The 16962-nt window shown below is 43.6% G+C and overlaps 1 protein-coding gene across 21 annotated transcripts in view; it reads left to right on the top strand.

The window, feature by feature from the left end:
* The window catches only part of LOC124014436 (receptor-type tyrosine-protein phosphatase delta-like), a 611657-nt gene that overhangs the window by 564132 nt on the left and 30563 nt on the right, over positions 1 to 16962 (top strand). For 13 of the 21 annotated variants that reach the window (XM_046329401.1, XM_046329402.1, XM_046329405.1 and 10 more), the window contains 3 exons: positions 1003 to 1115; positions 3809 to 3906; positions 11156 to 11279. In XM_046329401.1, coding sequence (XP_046185357.1) covers positions 1003 to 1115; positions 3809 to 3906; positions 11156 to 11279 — 335 coding nt within the window. Of the gene's footprint in view, positions 1 to 1002; positions 1116 to 3203; positions 3246 to 3808; positions 3907 to 11155; positions 11280 to 16962 lie in introns of all 21 variants that reach the window. The other 8 variants (XM_046329399.1, XM_046329396.1, XM_046329395.1 and 5 more) reach the window with 1 other exon arrangement.

The raw sequence follows: 16962 nt of genomic DNA on the forward strand, positions 1-16962 counted from the left end.
TCGCTAGATGGCTATTACATTGTAGGTTCTGGTTAAGGTAGATTTACCACACTATCACATTGTTAGACTTTGTGTTCAGATGTACCCATGCTATCCTTTTCAGCCTTTTTCTTGCCCGTCTCCACCAAATGTAGCAAATCGTATGGAGGCTTGAGTCATTCTGTATGGTCCTGTCTGCATGTGTTAAAACGCATGCAATGGTGACCTCAGAGGGCGGCATCGACCTCGCGCGACCCATCCCGTCTTTTGTTGTTGTTCCTGACCATTACACCGTTGATCCCCAAGGCTGTTTACACAAGCCTCATTGCTTCCCATATAGTGCAAAGGTCACAGGCCAGTGATTTCACTTAGCCCTGACTAGGAGAGGTTGGAGGTCAGAAGTCAAACGATGATGAACTATTTAAAAGGTCACTCGTAGTAGTCTCCCTTGTACTCTGTACACTTCTCGTTACACAGATCAAATGTATTGAGTCTTTGGACAGATCCCCTTGTCAAAGCTCTTTGATATAACGATTGCAAGGGGTAAACAGTAAATGGATGGATTATAGTTCATTGATGAAATCTCCATCTTCCGTGTAGGTTAATCTTAGGTCTGAATACATATGGCACCTCGATATCTTCTCATAAGCATGATGTGAAATGATTTAAACTCCGTTCGTATTGTCGGAAGGAATTAAAGATGCTTTAACTTTATGCCTCTAGAATTGTTCATTTGATAAGCATTTATGAACATTATGATATATGTCCCACTAAGAGTAGCATTCATCCCCACGTATACTGAAGATAACACAATCTGTCAGATTAAAGGAGGACTTGAACTATCCTGGAACATCTGATGTAATTCATCATTAAGACATTATATTGTATATGTAAATTGCATACATTTGATTATATTAATTTAAGGGAATGTCTTCAACAGGAAAGGAAAATGCACCAAATAAATTATATAACTTAAAAAATAAAAACAACAGTATTGATGTTTTACATGTTTTTTCCCCACAGGAAAAGGGCAGAATCCGAAGCTAGAAAGGGCAGTCTGCCCAACAGTAAGGATATGCTGTCTCATAACCCCACCGACCCTGTGGAGCTTCGACGCATGAACTTCCAAACGCCTGGTAAGGGCTCACGCCCATCACTTCCATCTCACCCACTGTGAAAGCAAACATCAATCACACCAACCACTGCAGGGCTTCTTAGATCCAATTCACTCAATGACTTTTTAAAGTCAAAATAAAGTGAAAATAAGATTAATGTAGTTACTAATCTTTACCTGACTTAAAGGAACAGAATGAATGTCATGTATCAAATTGTGAATGGGGTTAGTTATCATTGGGGGAGTGTGTGAATGTGATCTCCTAAATGCTAAACCAACACTTCTCACGGAGCTCTTGTGACTAGAACATTCTGTGGGGTCAATGTTCAAAGTGTGGAAAATGGACAGGTGGCAGAGAAAAAACACAGAGTCAAAAATGAAAGAGAGGGAGATGCTGGAGAAGGAGGTGTAAGACTAACACTTTTATGGCAGTTAACATCATCTGCCTGTGCGGCCTTCGCCAAGCTAACACTAGTCTCCTCAGAGTGACAGCTTAGCATGTTGGAAGTCAAAGTTAGAGGTGAGTTGAAGACTACAATACTATGACAGTGTCATAATACCATATTACATCCTGTATTAGGCCAGTGGAGGGAAGAGCGGGCAAGTGACAAGCTGTGAACACAAACGTCCCCTCCCTTTAGACCTTCTGCGGTGAGGTGAACATCCGTCATGCCTGAGCTGCCTGGTCAAGGGACCCTTTTTGTCACTGAGGGGAAAAAGATGGCCGTCACAGTCTATTTGTCCAGAGGAGAGCCAATGTATTCTCTCCCAGCTACCTTTTTTGAGTGAAGAGACATGCTCAACTTTGTAGTGGGAGCAGTATGACAGGTGTTTGGATGTTAGAATGGCTAAGAATGTTAGAATGTTAAAGCCATATTTTTCAGGTCAGCTCGTATGAAAGAGGAATACAATCTAAAGACTATGAATATTTATGAAACCCCTACTCTCAATGACCTTATATCCATTACTGGCCATTACAAACTTGGCAAGAGGGGGCCTTTTTTCCCCCTCTCAGTTTCCACTTTGAGAAGCCGAGTTCAGAGTGATCTAAACCTCCACACTTTCCCCATTCTGGAACTATTCCGGAAACCTCTACAACCATCTTGATTAGTCTCACACACCCTTCTCATTTTCCAAAGAGCCACTCAAAGTGTCTCTCGACTTGCTGGAGAGGTCCAAACATCTCTGTCTCCCTCTTTTATAGCTTCCTCTCCAACGCTGATTGGTGCTACATTATACCGCGTTTCTCTTCCCTCCCTCACTCCCTCCCTCTTGTCATCCCTCTCGCACATCGCTGCTCCTCAATGCACATTTCCATTCTGAGGACGCTTGATGTGTGCATGATGCCACTCGGCGAACGATTGTTCCATTGTCAACCTGGGGATGAAAATGAGTCTTGAGCGGTAGGGGCCGATAGAAACACCCTCCGGAGAGAGAGTGAGAGAGCGAGAGAGAGTGAGAGAGTGAGAGCGCGAGTGAGAGCACATGAGAAAATAGGTCCCGTTTTTTCCTTTAGCTAATGGCTACTTGCGTTATCAGTGTAGATGAAAAGACCACTGACAGACACCTGTCTCAGACGGGAGAGTGGGCTATACGGCGCCTGTGTCCCGGCTATTATGAAACCTCAGCTATCTGGGACACGGTGATAACCCTTTGTGCGGACGCTGCCGTCACGAACCCTGAACACTATTTACATTTAACAATGTCAGTTCTTCCTTGTCAAAGTAAAGTCCACTAAAGTTTTTATACAAGGTGAAACGTCCTGCCTGCAGGCTTTGTATGATGTCTGATGGTCAGAATGGATTTCATTATAGGATTGTGTGATCTCTTGACTCGGTTCTTCAGTGTCTTCGAATTGCCTCTTCTGCTCTGTTTTGTTGAGTGTTTTAATTTATTTCCCCCTGATTTACGTATTGTGGCGTAGGCTAGCTTCGAGCATGTCAATGTGTGTGGTACTAACTGGTCAATGGGACATTTTAGATGATACAATGTAGAACTTTAGTTTCCTTCAGACCCCTTCCCCAACTGTTTCTAGCCCTAAAACAAAAATAATCATCACATTGCTACGACCGTCTGCAACATTTTATTTATGCCGCCGTTTCCTCCGCAGGTTCAGGTGACCCTAGTTACCCCAGTAACTTCCATTTGTCAAGTTAGTTGGTCTTGTTTATGCATTCGTCACATTCTTCTTTTCTCTCTTTTGTTTTGTTACGGGTTTTTTCCCATCCCGCTGTCTTCCTCCTTTCTACATAGGCTTGTAGTCAATCTCACCCCCCCCCATCTAATCCACACGTTACTCATTGCCATGTCACCTATCGCAGGAGGCAGAGTTAAAAAATGACACCCCAGTCATCAATCAAAGCAGACAACATTTCGGCCTAACCTTTTGATTCGTTTCGTTGTCGTTTGGTTTGTTTGTGCATTTGTTTGTGTCTTGCGTCATGTTAACTCTCGCCGGTCTCTTCGGCGTAAATAACATTCTTCTCTCACAGTAGGAAGTGTTACAGGAAGTGAAGTGTGCTTCATTTATTGTGATTGGCTTCCTTTCCTGTCATATCTTCCTATGAGCATGCCACTGCTTTGAGTGAAAAACTGGCCTAACAACGATCACTTCCACCTCTTACACACATGCTGCTTTTCTAATGATTCACTGGTTGTAACTGTGGTAGCAACCCCTTACCCTGGCGACTGACCTCTTGTCCGTTTGATTGATAGGCATGGCCAACCACCCACCAATCCCCATTTTGGACCTGGCCGATCATCTGGAGCGATTGAAAGCCAACGACAACCTGAAGTTTTCACAAGAATACGAGGTAAACATGAGGCTTCAGTATCTTTCCTATCTGTTTGTGTCCTACCTGTTTGCATATTTAGGTCAGATTGGAGATGTTATCGGAGAAAGATTACTGTTTCTCGATGAACTAAGATGCCATCTGTCATTCAGAACAAAGGGTTGGTATATTAAGGCTTTTGACATTTGATTATGCTATACGTCCTGTCTGGGACTGACTTGTGCAGCCCTGCTACAGTGTATGTGAAAACATGAACATGATTCCAATAATCTACATGCTTGTTAGCGTATGGAACCCCAACAGTTTAGGCTCATGTGTACAAGAGAGAGGCTGGCTGCCCTCTAAACTCATTGTGTCACTCATTGTCACTCATTGTGTAATGTGTCATGGAGTTTATTTAAGCCTCAAGTCTCGCCATGTAATGTTATTTTTCCGGGACCCTTTAATCCGGTCATTACAAAAATGTCACAGCCCTGACACAAAGCCAGTCCTCACATGGCAGCTGGCATACGGGGGGAAAAATGAAGATGGCTTCCCGTGGAGAACCTGTTCACCGGTCTCACCTGGGAAACCCAAATCCCCAATCCTTCCAATCTGCCCCATGCAAAGTGAAAATCAAACATTCATCCAGTGACAGCAGGCTTGATTGAAAGGACCATCATCCCACGCCGCCGTATCTCTGAACGGTAATCATTTTGGCATTTAATATGGACGCAGCTCGGAAAAGGTCAGTATCTCACCAACGCACCGTAAACTCATTAGCCCGCAGACAAGGTGAGGTGACTCGTCGGCCAGGATTGGCCAAAGTCTCTCATCTTCGACCGGGGAGGGAGAAGGGAAGTGGAGGCGGGAGTTGTCTTCGGTTCAGTGCGTTCACAAAAACATAATCCTATTTCCGTGATTTCATCAGACAATGAAACCTAGTGGGTTTGATTGATTGGAGCAGAATGTCAGGGGCCAAAAGTAAAGTTACTGTCGCCAGGTTTTTCCCACCACTCACACACACATCACTCTCGGCAGCCACTTCACAAATGGGGAATTAAATACCTTTAAAGCCCAATAAATCTCTCCCGTTTTTCCACCGCCGCTTGTCATTGCTAGATGGATTCTGTACCAAACACAATGGGAGTAAATCTAAATAGATGGACTTGCGTACGCCTGAATGTCACTGAAGCTGCAGAATTGTGCTCGAGCTCCAGGGTCCTTTCAGGGGCAATGCGTGTGGTGGAACTGCAGTCGACCTCTATCTCTCCCTCCCCTCTTGTTCTCTCTGTCTCTGCCTTTGTCTCTGCCTCTGTCTCTGTCTCTGCCTTTGTCTCTGCCTTTGTCTCTGCCTTTGTCTCTGCCTTTGTCTCTGCCTTTGTCTCTGCCTTTGTCTCAATCTCTGCCTCCAACTCTCTCTCCCTGTCCCTTTCACTCCCTCTACCACCACTGCTCCGAACCATGAGATCATGATGTGGCTGGCTGCCAAGCTCCCCCGACCATTATTGCGGCTTAAGTACATTGAATTTTAATTCTGGAACAGGTATTTTCACGAGGAATTAAAATACAATTTCTGAGCACAAGGAAACCAGGGTTCTTTATTATGAGCAAAGTAGCGACCTCAACATACAGTACCAGTCAAATGTTTGGACACACCTACTCAATCAAGGGTTTTTCTTTATGAATACATTGTAGAATAATAGTGAAGACATCAAAACTATGAAATAACACATATGGAATCATGTAGTAACCAAAAAAGTGTTAAACAAACCAAAATATATTTTATATTTGAGATCCTTCAAAGTAGCCACCCTTTGCCTTGATGACAGCTTTGTACACTCTTGGTATTCTCTCAACCAGCTTCACCTGGAATGCTTTTCCAAGTCTTGAAGGACTTCCCACATATGCTGAGCACTTGTTGGCTGCTTTTCCTTAACTCTGCAGTCAGACTCATCCCAAACCATCTCAATTGGGTTGAGGTCAGGGAATTGTGGAGGTCAGGTCATCTGATGTAGCACTTCAGCACTCTACTTCTTGGTCAAATAGCCCTTACACAGCCTGGAGGTGTGTTGGGCCATTGTCCTGTTGAAAAACAAATGATAGTCCCACTAAGCGCAAACCAGATGGGATGGCGTATTGCTGCAGAATGCTGGTTAAATTTGTAAGTCGCTCTGGATAAGAGCGTCTGCTAAATGACTTAAATGTAATGTAATGTAAATGTGCCTTGAATTCTAAATAAATTACAGACAGTGTCACCAGCAAGCACCCCCACACCATCATACCTCCTCCTCCTCCATGCTTCACGGTGGGAACCACACATGTGGAGATCATCTGTTCACCTACTCTGCGTCTCACAAAGAAACGGTGGTTGGAACCAAAAATATCCCATTTGGACTCCAGACCAATGGACAGATTTAAACCGGTCTAATGTCCGTTGCTTGTTTTTCATGGCCCAAGCAAGTCTCTTATTCTTATTGGTGTCCTTCAGTTGTGGTTTCTTTGCAGCAATTTGACCATGAAGGCCTGATTCACATAGTCTCCTCTGAACAGTTGATGTTGAGATGTGTCTGTTACTTGAACCATTTATTTGGGCTGCAATCTGAGTTGCAGTTAAGTCCAATGAACTTATCCTCTGCAGCAGAGGAAACTCTGGGTCTTCCTTTCCTGTGGCGGTCCTCATGAGAGCCAGTTTCATCATAGCGCTTGATGGTTTTTGCAACTGCACTTGAAGAAACTTTCAAAGTTCTTGAAATGCTCCGCATTGACTGACCTTCATGTGTCTTAAAGTAATGATGGACTGTCGTTTCTCTTATGCTTGTTTGAGCTGTTCTTGCCATAATATGAACTTGGTGTTTTACCAAATAGGTAAATCTTCTGTATACCAACCCTACCTTGTCATAACACATTTGATTGGCTCAAATGCATTAACCTGTTGCGACGAGCAATCCCGTATCCGGGATCCTATTTATAGCCTCAAGCTCATTACCATAACGCAACGTTAACTATTCATGAAAATCGCAAATGAAATGAAATAAATATATTAGCTCTCAAGCTTAGCCTTTTGGTAACAACACTGTCATCTCAGATTTTCAAAATATGCTTTTGTGTAAGAGTATTGATAGCCTAGCATAGCATTAAGCCTGGCATTCAGCATGCAACATTTTCATAAAAACAAAAAAAAGTATTAAAATAAAATAATTTACCTTTGAAGAACTTCAGATGTTTTCAATGAGGAGACTCTCAATTAGATAGCAAATGTTCAGTTTTTCCAAAAATATTATTTGTGTAGGACAAATCACCCCGTTTTGTTCATCACGTTTGGGTAAGAAAAAAAAAACGAAAATTAAGTCATTACAACGCAAACTTTTTTCCAAATTAACTCCATAATATCGACAGAAACATGGCAAACGTAGTTTAGAACCAATCCTCAAGGTGTTTTTCACATATCTATCGATGATAAATCATTCGTGGCAGTTTGGTTTCTCCTCTGAAGAAATGGAACACGCATGGACCTGGAGATTACGCAATAATTTAGACGCAGGACACCGGGCGGACACCTGGTAAATGTAGTCTCTTATGGTCAATCTTCCAATGATATGCCTACAAATACGTCACAATGGTGCAGACACCTTGGGGAAACGACAGAAAGTGCAGGCTCATTCCTGGCGCATTCACAGCCATAAAAGGAGACATTGGAACACAGCGCCTTCAGAATCTGGGGTATTTCCTGTATGAAATTTCATCTTGGTTTCGCCTCTAGCATTAGTTCTGGGGCACTCATAGATAATATCTTTGCCATTTTGGAAACGTCAGAGTTTTTTCATTCCAAAGCTGTCAATTACATGCATAGTCGAGCATCTTTTCGTGACAAAATATATTGTTTAAAACGGGAACGTTTTTTATCCAAAAATTAAAAGAGCGCCCCCTATCTCAAAGAAGTTAAGAAGGAAAGATATTCCACAAATGTACTTTCAACAAGGTACACCTGTTAATTGAAATGCATTCCGGGTGACTACTTTGAAGAATTTCAAATATAACATATATTTTGAGTTGTTTAACACTTTTTAGGTTACTACTTGATGTGTGATTTCATAGTTTTGACGTCTTCACTATTATTCTACAATGTAAATAGTACAAATAAAGAAAAACCCTTGAATGAGTAGCTGTGTCCAAACTTTTGACTGGTACTGTATTTGGATGAAAATATGTCAGCTTAGCCAAAAGTTTGTGGCTCACTGGCTCACACAGCATTCTGGTCCCACAGTGTAAATTATTCAGATAATGAATGTCACACAGCTGGGATTTGGTCTTACTCACAACGTTCACATGCTCTTAACACTAAGTCAAGGGGGCATGACAAAGCCTGTTCACTCTCCGGAGACTGAAAATATTTGGCATAGGTCCTCAGATCCGCAAAAGGTTCTACAGCTGCACCATCGAGAGCATCCTGCTGACTGGTTGCATCACATCTTGTTATGGCATCTGCTTGGCCTCCGACCGCAAGGCACTACAGAGGGTAGTGCGTACCGCCCAGTACATCACTGGGGCCAAGCTTCCTGCCATCCAGGACCTCTATCCCAGGCGGTGTTAGAGGAAGGCCCTAAAAATTGTCAATCTCCAGCCACCCTAGTCATAGACTATTCTCTCTGCTACCACATGGCAAGCGGTCCTTCTGTAGCTCAGTTGGTAGAGCATGGCGCTTGTAACGCCAGGGTAGTGGGTTCGATCCCCGGGACCACCCATACGTAGAATGTATGCACACATGACGGTAAGTCGCTTTGGATAAAAGCGTCTGCTAAATGGCATATATTACCAGTGCTCCAAGTCTAGGTCCAAAAAGCTTCTACCCCCAAGCCATAAGCCTCCTGAACAGCTATTCAAATGGCTACCCAGACTATTAGCATTGCCCCCCCCCCCCTTTTTGCGCTGCTGATACTCTCTGCTATTATCTATACATAGCCACTTTAATAACTCTACCTACATGTACTGTACATATTAACTCGACTAACCGGTGCCCCCGCTCATTGACTCTGTAACAGTACCCCCTGTATATAGCCTCGTTGTTGTTATTTTCAACATTTCCACTAGCTTAATTTCACCAATTATGTCATGTCACTGCCAGATCAGTTATTACTATTGAGGAAGGAAGGATGCTTTTAAATCATATTTGAAAAATGTTCCCTCTCTATGCCTTCTGTCTGCCCTTCTGCTTCTAATACCCTTTATTCCTAGTAGTAAGCATAATCCAGCTCATAACTCCTTTACTGGAAACATTAAAAGTTAGAGACTCAGATCGTTAAAGAACACAGCCCAATATTTCCTCTGACATGTGAAATGGAACACTATCTTTCACAACATGGTGTTTTCTCCCAAATGGCTAGTGGTATTACATTTTATAGCCCATTTATTTACACTGAGGGATCGTTTTCAATCCAGGCTTTACAGAGCTATAAAAGGATTAGATTGCTGATTCTTTTGGTTGTACTCAACTGTACGGCTCTTCTGTGTACCGTAAACACTAACCCGATAGATGGACCAAGGATGGTCGAGAGAAAACATGGCCTTTTTGGAAAACGTAATCTAGAAATAGTGGACTCTTATCGTATCCTAGCCAATAGAGAGAGAGAGAATGACCTTTGACTAAAAGCATATTTGAAAGTCAACACATTCCGCCATGTTTTTTCCTCTTCCTTCATGCCGTGAAGACCGTACTCTCTCTCCGGGCCTTTGAGACCAATGTCCAGCCATTGTATGCTTCTCTGCCAACTGTAATTAGAAATTTGTCAACCCAAACATTGCTTGCAGGCAGGGCAGATGCCTATCAAAATTCTATTTTCAAAAGACAGGGAAGAGTAGGAATACATTTTGTTACAAAAGTAAATAAGTTGAGGTCGATCAATGCTATAATATTGTGAAGAATGCTTTTTCCTCACAATTCTGAATAAGCTAAATGTGTGTTGTTGTTGTGAATAACGTTCAACTCTAAATTGATCATCTTTCGTCAATGATGGCTAATCCGTCAATAATGTATGATCCCTGGCCGTGATCCTGCTCTCCGAGGGTGTCTCAGGGGGGAGTGGGAAATGCAACAAACATTTCCATTTCTAATCTCACTCTTGTACAGGTCACCCACATGTACATGCAGTGAAACAGGACACATATAAGAACCCCTTATTTGACCTTTGATCATTCCAAGCGAGCATCCCAAATGGCACCCTATTCCCTTTTATAGTGCCCTACTATATACCCCTTTGAACCCATAGGGCTCTAATCAATAGTAGTGTACTATATAATGAATAGGGTGCCATTTGGACACAGCGCCAACCATCCTTCAGTTTAGACTGACAAAAAGGAGGCTCAGTTAAAACCATGACCCTCATCTGATTTCACATTAAATAGCTGTACCCCATTATGAATGTATTCGTATGTTTTAATTGTGCCATTCATTTTAGCAAGTGAAAGCACCCATATTTTTTTAAGAGTAATTGAGAATGTCATGCGATTGAACTCAACTAAGGTTGCACATGCTCAGGTTAGGTGCTATATGATGAGGCCAAATACACTGACACGGAGGCAGCGAAAGCAAACTGTACAGTGTATTTATGGTACAGTTTATCCCTCTTCTCCATTTCAGAACCAGTGTACAGGATGCATGTGAGCATGCGTCACTGGATATTTAGGGACGCATAATATGGAATGATGGCGTTAGAATGCACCAGCCAGCTTTGGGACGGCTACACTTACCAGGGCTTGTCGCTTACACAAAATGTCTGTCATGCTACATGCCAAAATAACCCTGGACGCTTTGGAAAATTGCAGTTAAGGCAGTGGAACGCGGGCCTAGAGTTTCAAGCTGATAATCCTGAAGAGTGTAAATACCGTCAAGCTTGAAGGCATAGTTCACCCAAATTACAAAAATGACATATATTCGGGATATTGACTTGCATTGGTTTTGTGCCACAAATGCAAAACAATATATATTTGGAGACAGTGGCCAGGTAAACCAAACCAAAGCATGGATTGCTGTCATACCTTGTCCATCTGCTACTTACAGGGCAAGGAAACCAATATGAAATGTTGTAATTTGGGTGAACTATCCCTTTAAATGTGTCTCCTGAATCTTCACAGTACTATAAAATGTTTTTTTTTGCTAATCCTCTGAATTATTATTATTGATCCTAGTTCGAATCTGTAGTACTGCTCTGGGAGATGGAGCTAAATGGTGGTCGTGAGCACAAGTGATAAGTTATAAAGGAAAGTCATGAATAAAAGATCTCTCTACTTACAGTCCATCGACCCCGGGCAGCAGTTCACGTGGGAACACTCCAACCTGGAAGTCAACAAACCAAAGAACAGATATGCTAACGTGATAGCATACGACCACTCCAGAGTCCTGCTATCAGCTATTGACGGTAAGCAGCTTGGCTTGAAATGACTGTCGAGTAAGTCCACTTCCATACCACTGTCTTCTGTCCCCTATGAGTATTAGCATACATTGAGTTATGCTATCTATGAAATCATATACACACTGCTCTCGTTTTGCAGGTCAATTTAAGATTTCAATAACATTCCTATATGAGGATTTACTTAATAAATATTGTATGTTATCATCAGTGGGGGGTTTTTCCCTCTCAAAGCTTTTCCTCCACTTCCCCAAGTGTCAGCCATGATGTTTTATTCAACCTGTAAAGGACCTCAACTGAACTCTTTCAGGCATATCTGCGTGATATATTTCTATCGGCAGTTTGTTTCAGCTAACAGTGATTTCTTTTGAAGAGCTAGTTAATCCATCTCTCTTCACACACACACACACACACACACACACACACACACACACACACACACACACACACACACACACACACACACACACACACACACACACACACACACACACACACACACACACACACACACACACACACACACACACACACACACACACACACACACACACACACACACACACACACACACACACACACACACACCTAACCATTTCCATTACATTTCCCATAGACAAAAGAAATATGAGAAAAAAAGAAACATTAACAGACTTCTGCTCTCCCAGTAAGTGGATGCTAATGGGAAGAAACCAGATGAAGTCTCTTTGCAGTCTCCCAGAAAGCCCATGCAGCTGAGAGTGTTGATGGATCCCATTAACTAGGCATAAACACACATCTGTAAGCCCACATCGAAGCCTTTGTGAGGGAGGAAACCGCTACTCCGCCAGACAGGCTTGTGGGACTTCCCCCTCGGAGCTCCGAACAAAGCCTTTGGCGACCAGGACTTCTTTGTTTACTTTGATTGAGTTATTTTGGCGCGAGGGACTTGTCTGCATAAGTAGATCACCAAAGCAAGCGACTGACTGTCGAGATTGGAATGGAGGAAGTTTTCCTCTGCTGCTTTTGTAATCCCCTGATGTGTGGTAAAGGGTATGGTAGACTATTAGCATTGGCTATGCTAGAGGGGAATTGGGTGACACTTAACTTGACCCCTCGGTCCTTACAGGCCACACATAACGATGTCATGATAGTGTTATAACAGATGTCATAAACAGTCCCAACACATGTTTAGCATCATCTGTTGATTTATCATAGTCATTAATCATGTCCACATCATATTATTGTTGTTGTGTGCCGTAAGACATGAGTACCACTTCATTAAGTCATTTGTACGCTTCCACAGGACTTTCATTTAGTTAGCCAACCTTTGTGTCTTCCTCCCACTTTGAACTCCAAACCATCCATCAAAATGTCTCCTTTCATTTTGACATTCCTCACCAGATGAATACACATTATGTAAGCAGACATCTGTATAGTCAGTTTTCCACTGTACTCTGCTTCAAAGCCGTCCCTGAACTCTATTCTTAACTCTGTTGAGACGCAGTTCAAAGTGGACCGACTTGAGTCACTGGCCAGCCCTTTCTCAAAAGGTCAGTGCAGCCAAAAGTGGGGAATCACAACATAATCACGGTTTTCCGTTGCTTGATCAGGGAGCTTTTAAAGCCCAGGTATACCGTTTATTCTCCAATTGTTGAAATTGTGAAGGCAGTGTTGATGATGTAGCAGCAGAGAGAAGCAAACTCATCAAACGTTATTTGTCACATGCTTCGTAAATAACAGGTGTAGACCAACAGTGAAATGCTTACTTACTAGCCTTTTCTAACAATGCAGAGAGAAAGAAATTAGAAATAGTGTATATTTATATTATTTTATAATAACACGAGGAATAAATACACAATGAGTAACGATAACTTATATACATGTGTACCAGTACCTAGTCGATGTGCAGGGGTACAAGGTAAATGTGGTAGATATGTACATATAAATACGGATAAAGTAACTAGGCAACGGGATAGATAATAAACAGTAAAAGCAGCGTAAATGATGAGTCAAAGGAGATTAGTTCAAAAAGGGTCAACGCAGATATTCCAGGTAGCTATTGGTTAACTATTTAACTTACTGTTGACCAGTCTTATTTTTTTATTTTTTATTTCTCCTTTATTTAACCAGGTAGGCCAGTTGAGAACAAGTTCTCATTTACAACTACGACCTGGCCCAGATAAAGTAAAGCAGTGCGACACAAACAACGACACAGTGTTACACATGGAATAAACAAATGTATAGTCAGTAACAGAACACAATAGAAAAAAAGTCTATATACAGTGTGTGCAAATGGCGTGAGGAGGTAAGGCAATAAATAGGCCACCGTAGCGAAGTAATTACAATTTAGCAAATTAACACTGGAGTGATAGATGTGCAGATGATGATGTGCAAGTAGAAATACGGGTATGCAAAAAAGTAAATAAAAACAATATGGGGATGAGGTAGGTAGATTGGATGTGTAACGGTTTTTGTCCTCCTCTCCTGAGGAGGAGTAGGAAGGATCGGACCAATGCGCAGCGTGGTAAGTGTCCATAATATAATTTTAATGAAATATAACTGAACACAGAAAACAAAAGAATAAGAGAATAAATGGAAACCGACACAGTCCCGTATGGAGCAAACACTGATACAGAAAATAATCACCCACAACCAAAATGGGGAAAACAGGCTACCTAAGTATGATTCTCAATCAGAGGCAACGATCGACAGCTGCCTCTGATTGAGAACCATACCAGGCCAAACACAGAAATACAACATAGGAAAAATAACATAGACTACCCACCCCAACTAACGCCCTGACCAAACTAACACAAAGACATAATAAAGGAACTAAGGTCAGAACGTGACAGGATGGGCTATTTACAGATGGGCTGTGTACAGCTGCAGCGATCGGTTAGCTGCTCAGATATCTGATGTTTGAAGTTAGTGAGGGAGATATAAGTCTCCAACTTCAGCAATTTTTGAAATTCGTTCCCGTCATTGGCAGCAGAGAACTGGAAGGAAAAACGGCCAAAGCAGGTGTTGGCTTTAGGGATGACCAGGGTGATATAGCTGCTGGAGCGCGTTCTACAGGTGGGTGTTATCATGATCAGTGAGCTGAGATAAGGCAGAGCTTTACCTAGCAAAGACTTATAGATGCCCTGGAGCCAGTGGGTCTGGCGACGAATATGTAGCGAGGGCCAGCCGATGAGAGCATACAGGTCGCAGTGGTGGGTAGTATATGGAGCTTTGGTGACAAAACAGATGGCACTGTGATAGACTGCATCCAGTTTGCTGAGTAGAGTGTTGGAGGCTATCATGTAAATGACATTGCCGAAGTAGAGGATCGGTAGGATGGTCAGTTTTATGAGGGTATGTTTGGCAGCATGAGTGAAGGATGCTTTGTTGAGAGTTTACAGTCTAACCAGACACCTAGGTACTTGTAGTTGTCCACATATTCTAAGTCAGAACGGCCAGTAGTGATGCTAGTCGGGCGGGCAGATGCGGGCAGCGATCAGTTGAAAAGCATGCATTTAGTTTTACTAGCATTTAAGAGCAGTTTGAGGCCACGGAAGGAGTGTTGTATGGCATTGAAGCTCATTTAGAGGTTTGTTAACACTGTCCAAAGAAGGGCCAGATGTATACAGAATGGTGTCGTCTGTGTAGAGGCGCAGCAAGAGCGACATCATTGATATATACACAGAAAATAGTCGGCCTGAGAATTTAACGTTGTGGCACCCCCATAGAGACTGCCAGAGGTCCAGAAAACAGGCCCTCCGATTTGACACACTGAACTCTATCTGTGAAGTAGTTTGTGAACCAGGCGAGGCAGTCATTTGAGAAACCAAAGCTGTTGAGTCTGCCGATAAGAATGTGGTGATTGACAGAGTCGAAAGCCTTGGCCAGGTCGATGAAGATGGCTCCATAGTACTGTCTTTTATTGATGGCGGTTATGATATCGTTTAGTACCTTGAGCACGGCTAAGGTGCACCGGTGACCAGCTCAGAAACCGGATTGCACAGCGGAGACGGTACAGTGGGATTCGAAATGATCAGTGATCTGTTTATTAACTTGGCTTTCAAAGACTTTAGAAAGGCAGGGCAGGATGGATATAGGTCTGTAACAGTTGGGTCTAGAGTGTCACCCACTTTGAAGAGGGGGATGACCGCGGCAGCTTTCCAATCTTTAGGTATCTCGGACGATACAAAAGTGAGATTAGACAGACTGGTAATAGGGGTTGCAACAATGGTGGCGAATAATTTTAGAAAGAGAGGGTCCAGATTGTCAAATGATGACGTACCGTAGGTTTATATCCTGGCACCACACTGCCAGATCTCTGACCTCCCTGTAGACAGTCTCATCGTCGTCGGTGATCATTCCTACCACCGTCATGTCGCCTGCAAACTTACATTTACATTACATTTAAGTCATTTAGCAGACGCTCTTATCCAGAGCGACTTACAAATTGGTGCATTCACCTTATGACATCCAGTGGAACAACCACTTTACAATAGTGCATCTAAATATTTTAAGGGGGGGGGGGGGTGAGAAGGATTACTTTATCCTATCCTAGGTATTCCTTAAAGAGGTGGGGTTTCAGGTGTCTCCGGAAGGTGGTGATTGACTCCGCTGTCCTGGCGTCGTGAGGGAGTTTGTTCCACCATTGGGGAGCCAGAGCAGCGAACAGTTTTGACTGAGCTGAGCGGGAACTGTACTTCCTCAGTGGTAGGGAGGCGAGCAGGCCAGAGGTGGATGAACGCAGTGCCCTTATTTGGGTGTAGGGCCTGATCAGAGCCTGGAGGTACTGAGGTGCCGTTCCCCTCACAGCTCCGTAGGCAAGCACCATGGTCTTGTAGCGGATGCGAGCTTCAACTGGAAGCCAGTGGAGAGAGCGGAGGAGCGGGGTGACGTGAGAGAACTTGGGAAGGTTGAACACTAGATGGGCTGCGGCGTTCTGGATGAGTTGTAGGGGTTTAATGGCACAGGCAGGGAGCCCAGCCAACAGCGAGTTGCAGTAATCCAGACGGGAGATGACAAGTGCCTGGATTAGGACCTGCGCCGCTTCCTGTGTGAGGCAGGGTCGTACTCTGCGGATGTTGTAGAGCATGAACCTACAGGAACGGGCCACCGCCTTGATGTTAGTTGAGAACGACAGTTTGTTGTCCAGGATCACGCCAAGGTTCTTAGCGCTCTGGGAGGAGGACACAATGGAGTTGTCAACCGTGATGGCGAGATCATGGAACGGGCAGTCCTTCCCCGGGAGGAAGAGCAGCTCCGTCTTGCCGAAGTTCAGCTTGAGGTGGTGATCCGTCATCCACACTGATATGTCTGCCAGACATGCAGAGATGCGATTCGCCACCTGGTCATCAGAAGGGGGAAAGGAGAAGATTAATTGTGTGTCGTCTGCATAGCAATGATAGGAGAGACCATGTGAGGTTATGACAGAGCCAAGTGACTTGGTGTATAGCGAGAATAGGAGAGGGCCTAGAACAGAGCCCTGGGGGACACCAGTGGTGAGAGCGCGTGGTGAGGAGACAGATTCTCGCCACGCCACCTGGTAGGAGCGACCTGTCAGGTAGGACGCAAACCAAGCGTGGGCCGCGCCGGAGATGCCCAACTCGGAGAGGGTGGAGAGGAGGATCTGATGGTTCACAGTATCGAAGGCAGCCGATAGGTCTAGAAGGATGAGAGCAGAGGAGAGAGAGTTAGCTTTAGCGGTGCGGAGCGC

The sequence above is a fragment of the Oncorhynchus gorbuscha genome, linkage group LG25 (assembly GCF_021184085.1).
Source record: "Oncorhynchus gorbuscha isolate QuinsamMale2020 ecotype Even-year linkage group LG25, OgorEven_v1.0, whole genome shotgun sequence".
NCBI lineage: Eukaryota > Metazoa > Chordata > Actinopteri > Salmoniformes > Salmonidae > Oncorhynchus > Oncorhynchus gorbuscha.